At 37.9% G+C, this 12,528-nt stretch overlaps 1 protein-coding gene across 1 annotated transcript; it reads left to right on the forward strand.

The window, feature by feature from the left end:
• Nucleotides 1–3,862: 3,862 nt before the first annotated feature.
• LOC127436627 (fructose-1,6-bisphosphatase 1-like) lies at nucleotides 3,863–12,117 on the forward strand. The gene is made up of 7 exons (XM_051690875.1): nucleotides 3,863–4,187; nucleotides 4,664–4,826; nucleotides 5,480–5,572; nucleotides 5,660–5,800; nucleotides 6,080–6,217; nucleotides 9,263–9,382; nucleotides 11,415–12,117. The coding sequence occupies exons 1-7, from the start codon at nucleotides 4,018–4,020 to the stop codon at nucleotides 11,601–11,603; spliced, it is 1,014 nt and encodes a 337-aa protein (XP_051546835.1). The 5' UTR covers nucleotides 3,863–4,017; the 3' UTR covers nucleotides 11,604–12,117.
• Nucleotides 12,118–12,528: the final 411 nt, after the last annotated feature.

Below are 12,528 nucleotides of genomic sequence, written 5' to 3' on the forward strand. Positions count from 1 at the left end.
TGTTCTGGCTATTGAGACTTTGTTATGCTAATGTGGATCAAGGGGAAAAAATTAAGACTTTAAAAAACACAAGCAATGTGGAGAGATGGAGGGGGGCTGAAGGCAACCAGAAGTAGCTGATTAAAGACTGTATAGGGAAGGGGTGTATGACTTGGTAAGGGATTGAATGCAGTAGGGGCCTAGGCCATTGATTGCAATGTCTTGAATTCCAGCAGATAGTGGTGGCCAGTGAAAGAACAAATGTATAGATAGGCACAGGAGAGAATTTCGTGAGATTTCAGAAAGTCATTTTAAATGCTCTCAGACTACAGCCTATATGAGGTGCTGAGCCAAAGAGTATGAAGGTAGAGCGAGATTTGGGCTGTCACCAAGTGAATTCCATTCAAATACTAGTCTAGTCAACAGCAAATTGTAATGAAAAAGGAGTTGTGGTAAAATTGGGGGGGGGGGGGTGGGGGGTTGACCTCAGTGGGGAAAGGTGAGTTATTCCATCTAAGAAAAAAAATGATCTAGACTGACCTCTAGTGGCTCATTTAGGTAGTTCCGAACACACAAAGTAAAACTTGAAAGTCCTATCTGAAACAGCAAGACAACAGCTAAACATTACATTGTTTAAAATATACAGAATTGTAACATCTTTCTCATTGGAAGGAAAATTCTGAATATTTGTTGAGTGCTTCTGAAACTCCATGTAGCACTGACTGGAAATTGTATAGACCTTTTTCAGAGTACCATTGGATTTTTGATTATGGGAATGAAAACGAGTCTGTGAGGGGTAGATCTGCCATCTCTTCAGCTGGTTGTACTATTGTTTAACTTGGTGTTCAGCTAAAGAAACGTTGAAAAAAAAAAAAATCAGTTGACAAGTTGTGAAAATTAGATGTGATCTTAGACCTCTATGCACACTCATAAACACCCCCACACCCACACCCACACAACACACACAAATTATCTTAACTTTTACTCATTTCAATTTCATCATATAACTTTGAGTAATCTTTAATTAAAAAAAAATAAAAAAAATTGTAAGATTTAGTAATTTTTAATTTAGTTAAACATTAAAAAAATTCAATATAATGGAATTTTGTTATGAAATTGAAATGCATAAATCTTAAAAATAGGCTAGCATATGTTTTGGAGTGCAGCTTGGCCTACTATGTACAGTATGCCATGGACCTTTCTCAGTAGAAGCATTTGGGATTTTTGATGGGGATGACAACGAGGTTGTGCAGGGTTGTACTGTTGTTAAACTGTTGTTGCCGAGGATAAAAATGTTGAAAACATCATCTTTCCCAAACATTTCAGTAGACAACAAGCTCAAGGAAACACAAGTTGCGAGAATTAGATGTGATAGGGGCTTTATACAGTGCATGCCATTGAAGAGTAGGCCTGTCGCTCACAGCCTCGCTTTCATCCCTTCCAAAAATCATTCATGGCATTACAGTGAATGAGGTTTTATATGGCGCTAGTCTGAATAAGGTATAGAGCATTTTGTAATGACGCTTGAACCCATCTATTGTCTGTAGGCTATTGGTAGGCTTAATAGGGTGATGTCAGCTAAAGTGTGCCATCAGATCAAATAGGCCAGATCATAGTGAGTGTCATTTTTTGAGATTCAATATTTAATCACTGCAAACTATTTTAAACAGTTCCCAACTGAACTTGACATGTTTCAACTGCGTATTGGTCTAAGTTTGTTAAAGATGCACTCAGTACCTTTTGTCTTTTTGTCATCTTGGACTTACACTGACACCTAGCGGCTTGGATGCAGCATCATTTAAAATCAATAGTTTTCCATTTCAGATGCCATTGTGGAAATGTAGTATTCACAGTCAGCCATGATTACTTTAATCAATGAGTGTAAGTGTCATATAACAGAATGGTTACTGAGATTAAGCGAGTAGTATTGGGCTGGTCTTGTGATTCTAACATGGCAGCCCCCATGTGCGGACCCTCTCCATGTAGAATAAAAGAGCTTTTATAAGGTTACTGATATGACTGGAGTCTTCATTTTAATGTGAGTGATCATAATTTCATACATATATTGCAAAATTACAATTCATGTCTTTAGGAGTTTACTGAGTCCACCTTTAAGCTAGGCAGGACAAATCATTTTACAGAGGCTGGATGGGAAAAACATAAAGTGCCCTGGCATGCTAACTACACTTTTAAATTTAGGACTATATATTAATAAGCAAATACTGAACATCTAAATGTAAGATATCATGATAATGTCATGATGGTCTCTATAAGAAACAAGAGACACGTTTATTTATTTGTAATGCAATGTTATTAATTAAATTAGAAATAATCATAAATAGTTTTTAAGGGGACATTTGTTGTCACGGTCCTGTCAGTCGGGATTTTTGCCTGACAGGACCGTGGCATTATCTTCCCATGTCTGTCTTGTGTTTTGTTGTCTGTCTTTGTATGAGCGCACGGTTTCGGTTGTATTCCCTGCCGTGCGCTTTTCATGTCTGGAGTATGGTGTCTGTGTCCTGACGTCCTGTCTGGTTTGGTTTCGGTGGTTTCGGGATCCGGACACTCATGCTCCATGTCTTTCTGTTATTGATGTGTGTGCATCGCGCGTATGTTATTCTGGTAGCACGCACTCGCATCAATAGTTTATTTCTGTCTCTCATGAACATGGGTGTGCCTTGCGTAACGCTCGCGTTGTGCTGCGCAAGCTGTCTTCACATTGTGCTGAGGTTCAGCCACTTCGGTCTGAGATTTCGGGTTTGAGTGTGGCCGAACTTTCGCACAGATGTACACTCAGGTTTCGTTTAGTGTGAGAATGCGTGGCATTGCCTTGTTTGGAATTGCTACGCATTCTCTGCTCTTGTTTGTCTGTTGGCATGGGCGTATATTGTCTTATTGTCTTGGCGATGTGCGCTCATGCCATTCGGTTGTTTTGTTGTCTTGTTGTCTTGTGAGAGCACGTGGCTTTGTTTTGTTTCTATATCGCCACATGTCTCTCTGTCTTACCTGATACCTCGCCTCCTTGTTTGCCCATTATTCGTTTATTAGTCTCACTTGCCCTGTCTCAACCTGTTGATTTCTCGTTGGTCCTGTTTATTATTCCCATCCCTACCTCGGTCCGGTCTGTCCAGTTGTTTCCCCTGTCCCAGCCTGGATTATATTAATTTTGTTTTTTTCCCCTTAAAGGTAGTTTGTTTATTGTTTTCCCCCTTGTGGAAGTTTGATTTTTATTTTCCCCCTTTATTTTTTGTAGTTAATAAATACCTTTTTTTTTTTTTTTTTTTTAACTCTGCTATTGGGTCCTGCCTCTGCCTTCCTTGACATTTGTCTTTCTTTTATTCACAATGATGGTTTTGCTTTAAAGATTCACTGGCCCATTTTACCTTAACACAGCAATGATGACAAGGAAATTTAAATAGCTCTTGGGCATAAACAATATTGTCTTCTGACATTTTTTCAACATAAAATAATAGTAGGGACCTGAATTAACAAACAATAGGCATTTTAATGCTGTTCTAGATGATTTATCAAGAGTGGCCCACTTTATCTAACATCATCCTATATGTAAGTAAGATATCTACGTTATCTTTTGTAAAGCTCATACTCGGTCATGTGTACATTTTGGTGTATCCTATGTATTCGTTTGTTTACATCTTTTTGATGCTTGTCAGGGGATGAACAAAAAGACAAACTGAATTAAATCTAATCTCAGCTCTCTCACTGAGTCAAACATCATGTTCATGATGACACGGCAGAGATGGGGCCGAGGTCAGGCATGTGGGGGCCTTTTATCCACACCCCCGTGTCCACACAATGCAACATTGTTGTTGAAACTTTCACGCACTCAGTCAGTGTTCAGTCAGTCACACCTCTGTTCCTCTGGCTGTGCAGTTTTCATTGGCTTAGCTCTCTATACTCTCTTTTCGCGCACTATTTCCGCGTTCATATTTTGGTTTCCGCGATATGAGCTGCTTGAATTGAACTTAATAACAGAGCGATCTTCTTTACATCAAAAAGAAAGTCTTTACAGCTGGAGTTATGTCAGACCGGGGTTCTTTCGATACTAATGTAGTGACTTTGACGAGATTTCTGCTAGAAGAGGGCAGAAAAGCCAAAGGCACGGGCGAACTGACAACTCTTCTGAATGCGATGTGCACGGCAATAAAAGCCATCTCGAGTGCGGTCAGGAAAGCAGGTATCGCACACCTGTGAGTATTTCTTATGCAAACCTAAGACATAATTGATCTCCACTATAACAATTTGGGTTGCCGAATTAATGTTTCTGGGTTTTAATACAGAAACTACTACTACTACTACTACTACTTATAATAATAAACATTCTTGCAGCTTAGAAAGTCGACACATTTCGATGAAAAATATGCTTTTCTTGCGGAATCGTTCATTCGAGTTAGATCTTTCTAGTATATTCTTTTTTCCCCCACCCCAGTGGTATTTGCCTCAATTTTGAAACCAAATGTTGACGTGCTGGTGTTGAAATGACTGCTTGAACTGAAAAAATGAAATATATTTCACTGAGTGGTTTATAATCGAGCCCAATTATAAATTATAATTGTAGTATACAATACTATAATTACACCATTATATTTGTTCTTTTGCTTAAAAAAAAAAAAAAAAAATCATTTTTTGAAAGTTTGGTCATTGACATTTTTATCTTCTTTGGCAGGTATGGCATTGCTGGAAGTACCAATGTTACTGGTGACCAGGTTAAGAAGCTGGACATCCTTTCCAATGACCTTGTCATAAACATGATCAAATCTTCTTTCACTTCATGCGTAATGGTCACAGAGGAACATGACAGCGCAATCATTGTGGAGCCTGATAGAAGAGTAAGTAAGGGCTTCTACCTGTAGTAGGGGATGGGAAGTGTTAGGTCGGGTTCTGTAGACTAGTGCCTTTTCTTACACAGTTTAATGGTTAATAAAGGTTCCAACATTTGGGAACAAAGATGTAGAGGCTTCTGATTGCTGAAGTGCTCATCTTGTCTGGGCAGAAAGTGGAAATCTAGTCTGCAGCAACTAGAAGGGATGTATGATTAGATTACAGCTTTTAAATAGCACATTTGAGGTATTTCGCAACAGTATATTGTTGGTCAGAACCAGCATCTTAAATCTTCTGGCAGTGAAAGGGAAGGAAGCTGAAAGACCTGTGCAAAGGTATATCGTGAAATACAAATCTGACAAAAGCCATGGAAATTTATTTATTTATTTATTTATTTATTTGTGTGCTAATGCTTGACCAGAGAGAACTGTGTTGCAGTAGTGTGGTTTAGAGATAAGAAAAGACTGAATAAGGAGCTGGGTGGAGTGGAGTCAAATAAGGGTCATTTTCCTCATTTAATGTAGCAACATTATCATGACTTTGCACCATTAATTTTTGCTTGCACTTGGAATTATTCCTGGTTTTATGGTTTGCTCCTTATTTTGCTGATATCTCTTTGAAGTCAAACTTAATTAACCAAAGTTTCCTGTATGTGTGCAAGGGTAAATACGTGGTTTGCTTTGACCCTCTTGATGGTTCATCCAACATTGATTGCCTTGCTTCGATTGGGACCATATTTGCCATCTACAGAAAGGTATGACTGAATGTATTGAATGACCATCCACTGCATCGGATTCTACAATATTAGATGGACATGCTTTAATAAGTGCTCGTTTCACAGTGCACAGACAGTGAGCCATCTGAGAAGGATGCGCTGCAACCTGGTAGAAACATTGTGGCTGCTGGATACGCACTCTATGGGAGTGCAACCATGATAGTTCTCTCCACTGGACAAGGAGTGAACTGCTTCATGTTAGATCCAGTGAGTCAATTTTACTCTGTGTGACTTGGCAAAATATGTGATCTGGTAATTTGGCAATAAATGAATGAGGAGGAATCATTACAGTTTATTCAGTCTACTCCATGCAAGCCATATATTGACTGAATATATTTACTGTAAATGTGTTTTCCAGTCAAAATGATTTTCTGTGTTAATCAAAAGCATGCCAAAAAGGTTGTCCATAGACATTTAGTTGGAATTAACCCAGAATATATCTTTAAGTAATGAATATTATCATTCACCTACTACTTTAAATGTCAGGCCATCGGGGAGTTCATTCTGGTGGACAGAGATGTGAAGATAAAGAAAAAAGGAAAGATCTACAGTCTGAATGAAGGTTATGCCCTTTATTTTGATCCTGCCATCAGAGAATACCTGCAGAAGAAAAAGTTCCCAGAGGTTCATTATGCATTTAAACAAATATTTTTCCTTTCAAATCATAATATAAGCTTAAAGGGACAGTTCACCCAAAAATGAAAATTCTCTCATCATTTACTCACCCTCATGCCATCCCAGATGTGCATGACTTTCTTTCTTCTGCAGAACACGGACAAAGATTATTTCAGCTCTGTTGGTCCTCACGACCCAAGTTAATGGTGACCAAAAGTTTGAAGCTCCAAAAATCACATAAAAGTAATCCATAAGACTCCAGTTGTTAAATCCATGTATTTAGAAGCGATATGATAAATGTGGATGATAAACAAATCAATATTGGCCCTGTCCAAATGGCACCCTAAGCGCTTGCGATCCTCCTCTGGGTCCAGACTTTGGTGACGTAAGTGAGTGCAGACAGATAAGGCGCTAGTCAGCAAGTCCATGAGGGTGCATGAGTTATAAAAGTGTGCATTTGGGACAGACGTCAAGACTTCAATCAGATAACGGAATTTTCATTCATTACGTTTTTCATATGCATGCTGTTTTACAAATTATTATCTGAAAAAATCATGACATTGATAGATGTAACAGAAACAAAGCGCACATATAACAACAACAAAACCCCATCGTTTTAAATATTTAATGAACAAATAAACATGATTCAGACACCTGGATGGTTGCAAATGAATAGAAAGAATAAACGTCTCACACACCGCTGTATATCCCAAAAATCATTATAAAATACGCACAGCCAAACTGGCGGCCAAAAGTTTGGAATAATGTACAGATTTTGCTGTTTCTGAAGGAAATTGGTACTTTAATTCACCAAAGTGCTATTCAACTGATCACAAAGTAAATTCAGGACATTACTGATGTAACAAACAGCACCATCACTATTTGAAAAAGTAATTTTTGAGCAAATCTAGACAGGCTGCATTTCCAGCAGCCATCACTCCAACATCTTATCCTTGAGTAATCATGCTAAATTGCTAATTTGGTACTAGAAAATCACTTGCCATTAGATCAAACACAGTTGAAAGCTATTTGGTTCGTTAAATGAAGCTTAACATTGTCTTTGTGTCTGTTTTTGAGTTGCCACAGTATACAATAGACTGGCATGTCTTAAGGTCAATATTAGGTCAAAAATGGCAAAAAAGAAACAGCTTTCTCTAGAAACTCATCAGTCAATCATTGTTTTGAGGAATGAAGGCTATACAATGCTTGAAATTGCCAAAAAACTAAAGATTTCATACAAAGGTGGACACTACACTCTTCAAAGACAAAGGACAACTGGCTCTAACAAGGACAGAAAGAGATGTGGAAGGCCCATATGTACAACTAAACAAGAGGATAAGTACATCAGAGTCCCTAGTTTGAGAAATAGACACCTCACATGTCCTCAGCTGACAGCTTCATTGAATTCTACCCGCTCAACACCAGTTTCATGTACAACAGTAAAGAGAAGACTCAGGGGTGCAGGCCTTATGGGAAGAATTGCAAAGATAAAGCCACTTTTGAAACATAAAATACAAAAAGAAAAAGGTTAGAGTGGACAAAGAAACACAGACATTGGACAACAGATAATTGGAAAAGAGTGTTATGGATCTTAACCCCATTGAGCTTTTGTGGGATCAGCTAGACTATAAGATGTGTGAGAAGTGCCCGACAAGACAGCCACATCTATGGCAAGTGCTACAGGAAGTGTAGGAGTGAAATGTCACCTGGGTATCTGGACAAACTGACAGCTAGAATGCCAAGGATCTGCAAAGCTGTCATTGCTGCACGTGGAGGATTTTTTGATGAGAAATCTTTGAAGTAGTTTAAGAAGTTCTGAAAAAAAATTTCAAATTGTAATAGTAATTTTTCACGTTATTAATGTCCTGACTATACATTGTGATCAGTTGAATGCCAATTTGGTCAATAAAAGTACCAATTTCTTTCCATAAGAGCAAAATATGTACATTATTCCAAACTTTTGGCCACCAGTGTATATCTATGGTAGATTGAATGTTGCGATATCAGTAAAAATAAATAATCTTACAAGCTACAACTGTGCAGGAAACTTTTCTCTCCTGTCTTCATATTTTACAGACTCACAATAAGTCTAAAATCCTGTTTGAAACAACAATAACATAGGTTTAGTGGTAGGTTACTTACTTTAATGAACCTAAAACATCCCCAGGAAAAACTATTTGATAAAAACTGAATAGGAGTATTTCCATATCTCTGGAAAACCGAATAAAACAATTATAGTATTGAACCAATTATGTACATCAAATTGATTCAAATTGAAGAAAAGCAAATGATCCGTTGCTGACAATTAGAGAAAGCGATTATTAAAATCAGTGTTTTAATCCTCATTTGACGTCACCTCGTCCGCCATCCTATTTACTCCAGCATGAAACTTTAGTCCGCTGTGATTGGCCAAGTGGATCAGCAGCGGGGATTGTTGGGTTGTAGTCCACTGTGGCACTTACACGATGCGGGATCAGCCAAAGGGCGCATCGAGGGCACAAGGGGGGTGCTTGTGAGAGCTAAAATGTGAAATAGGACACATTACAGTCTCGTGGACTTTGCGGGAACGTGCAAATGAAGGCCACGAGCCCGCAAGTCCACATCAAGTGTGCCATTTTTTACTCTCAATCTCCACTTTCACTTTCACATTCTTCTTGCAAAATGCCACCTACTGGGCAGGGGATAATTTATAATAAAATGGGCTGAAATATATATTTGTTTTTCACACACAATTATCATATCACTTCAGAAGACATGGATTTAACCATTGCTGCCTTCGTGATTTTTGGAGCTTCAAAATCTTGGTACCCATTCACTTGCATTGTGAGGACCTACAGAGCTGAAATATTCTTCTGAAAATCTTTGTTTGTGTTCTGCAGAAGAAAGAAAGTAATACACATCTGGGATGTCATGAGGGTGAGTCAATAATGAGAGAATTTTCATTTTTGGGTGAATTATTCCTATAAATTACAACCTGACACATTTAAATCAGATTTACAAAACAAATGTATATATTAAACTATATAGATATTTAACTATTGAAAATGTGTTTAGGATGGCAGTGCGCCCTATGGAGCCCGGTATGTAGGCTCTATGGTTGCAGATGTGCATCGAACTCTTGTTTATGGAGGAATCTTCCTTTACCCAGCAAATGTGAAGAGCCCGACAGGAAAGGTACTTAATAAAAAAAATTAAAAAAATAACATTATATTCATATAATCACTGTGTTGACATGGACTGCTATAGATCGACTATTAGAACAAACAGTTCCCAATTACTTTAACCTGAATATGGTCATATTTTGAATAAGCAATATCTAATTATGCTTCATGAATTATTAGTTGTAATAGTATAGACAAGTTTACACCTTGTTCAGATTTTATTCAGAGTTTTCTTGGCATTTTGAAACACATTTTGCTTGACAATGCATTCCTTACATTACTTGTCCCCAGCCATTGATCAGGATTTGAACTATAGCACATTAATGGGAATATGAATGGAATAGTCCTACACGCAACCTATACGGGGTACAATCTGGGTCTTTGCAGTCTACGAAAACAGACTATTCAGGGCTCCAGACTAAAAAATTGACTTAGGAGCCATTGGCTCCTAAACTGAAACATTAAGGAGCCAAATGGCTGTTTTTAGTAGCCAAATCACAGATTTTCTCGATTTACATTGCTGTTCAGAAACAAGATAGAAAGCCGAAGAAAAGGAAGTCAGCTGATAACCCATTCATCGAAGGTTTAATAAGCAGTATATGTAGTTGAGAAGATAAGTTTGCATTCCATTTTGTCTCATAAATGTTCACACCCCTTTCATAATTTATACAAATATAAAAGTAAAAAAAAAAAAAATATTTAGTACTGCCCTTCAGAATCTTCATTACAGATATTTACATATAGTATGCATATAGTGTGTTGTCTTCTTGAGCGTCAGTGAATGTTTGCACCTTGTGTAATAGTTGCGCACAAGTCCCTCAGTTGTGTCAAAAGAAGTGTCAAAAGTATATAATTTTAATTGTTTTAAAATATTGCCTTTGTCTTTCTTTACTGTTACCGGATGGCCCAGACACAGAGACTACAAGAGTGCAAACTGAATCAAATCCCAGATGCAGTACTCCAATCCCAATCAATAATTGCCAGAAGAAAAAAGTGGTACACAATACGGGACTTTAAATTATAGAGAAGCCTGAAATACACATGGGACTCTTATTTTGAAATGTCTGCGCACCCAGTTGTGAACACACTGACGGCTGATTCTCTGAGAAAGTAACTCTGATTCAAACTGCTAACCTGAGCTCCCGAATTCTAACTCTCAGTTCTTTTCGGGTGATTAATGAAAAAGATCTGGATCAAAAGAGTCATTTGTTCACGACTCTCTCGCGTTGGTTTTGTTGTTGCATACGGTGCAGTGAGCTCATCACAACAGAATGGGTGAAAGGCAGCGCAAAACACACTGGTGCATGCTCTAAAGATGTATTCAATAACTCATAAGATGATATCTGGCGAAACCACACATGAACACGCACAACACGACTGTCGCCAGTGGCGACTAGATTTTAAATTATTGTCGCAATCACTTATTTTTGGTCTCATTTGCGACCATTTTAGTCGCAGCCTGGAGCCCTGCTATTGATGAATGTATGTGATAATTATTTTTTTATTCATATGAAATTGTTCCTCAAACATTTTGATGACAATTTTATACTTTTAAAATAAATAAGGAGTGAATGAAAGAACACATGACCTTTGTTCTAGTTCTTTTGGTTGGTATCACATCCCCTGAGAGGTGTGTCATGCATTGTTTACTCTCCCTTATACAGAAAACCTGAGCTGAAAAAGGATCCATTACATTACAGATACTTGTAGCATGCGATTATTTCACAATACCTTTATGTAAATTTAATTCAAATACCTTAATGAGAAATCTTTTAATGCTACACTTACCTGTGAGTATGCATTGTTTTACACTGATAAACTTACTGTATCAGCACACATTATGATTGTCATGTCCACAAAAAGGCATCGTCTGCCTGTAGAGGGAGTTACAGCTCTCAGTTGTGCAGAAGGCCCTTACTACATTTGCATGACTCAGTAATGTGGATAATGTGGGGAGGATAATTCCTGTTTGTTTCTTTAAGACAAACGACTAGTCAGAGACATGAACTCAGTGTAAAACACTGTTTCTGTTCCACCCTCTTCAGCTCCGACTGCTCTATGAGTGCAACCCCATGGCCTTCATCATGGAGCAGGCTGGAGGAATGGCCACCACAGGGACCATGAACATCCTGGACATCCAGCCAGAGAGCATCCACCAGCGGGCACCTGTGGTGATGGGTTCCCCTGATGATGTCCAGGAGTACATTGCCATTTTCCAGAAACATCAGAAATGAGGACCAACAGCCTGAATATTCACTAAGACTCCTTATAATAAAAATAAAGAAGAGATAAAATACTTGACAATCCAGAATAAGAGTAAGAAAAATATATTCTTACTCTCAAAATACCTCTATCATGGAAATCAAATGCCTCCCCCTAAAACCAAATGGTTCTATGCCTCAACTTGAAAATAATTAAATAAAATAATGTTGTAGCAATTGATTCTTATTTACTCTAAAGCTGGGATTAATCTGTGTTGGGACACCAGTGTTGAAATTGGATTTTTAACATTTTTAAAGGTTGTATTTGATTTTAAAAAAACAGTATTTTCTGCATCAGTCCAGACAATCATGGCAGCTAAAACTGTTGCTGATCAAAAAGACAGACATCTTACTATTGACAGTAATGGACATGATTTGAATTTAAACTGATATTTCTTCCCATCTGTGCATACCAAATAATGACTTCTTTTAATGGCTTTTTTGCACCTTATAGAGGGAAGCTGTGAATAAAGTTAACCAAACAAGAGACTTTGTGAGCCATGCATGTGTTGGGTGGGGAGTACTTACAGAATTTGAAGTATGTAGATGTTTTGGAGTAGGAATTGCAATGGTCAAGCACATGTAAGCAGATGAAGTCTTGGTTTGCGTTTACACTGTCATTTTTCTAATATATGGCTGACACAAGACATTATAGTCATTTCAGTAAGCCCTCTCAGAATGCATTAGTATAATTTATGAATGAAACATGCTGTTTTTCTTTACTAGTTCTGCTTGTTTTCTTTATAAATATGGATTTTAGTACAGAACATACAAGTCAAGGCAACCTTATGAAGAGCAGATGACCTTCTCTGTAAAGGTCAAGAGGCTCATAGAGCCCAGCTGACATTTGAGACACATTTTGGTGTGTTGCTCTTGGTCAAAAATACATGCTTGCAGA

This window comes from Myxocyprinus asiaticus, chromosome 4 (genome assembly GCF_019703515.2).
Source record: "Myxocyprinus asiaticus isolate MX2 ecotype Aquarium Trade chromosome 4, UBuf_Myxa_2, whole genome shotgun sequence".
Lineage (NCBI taxonomy): Eukaryota > Metazoa > Chordata > Actinopteri > Cypriniformes > Catostomidae > Myxocyprinus > Myxocyprinus asiaticus.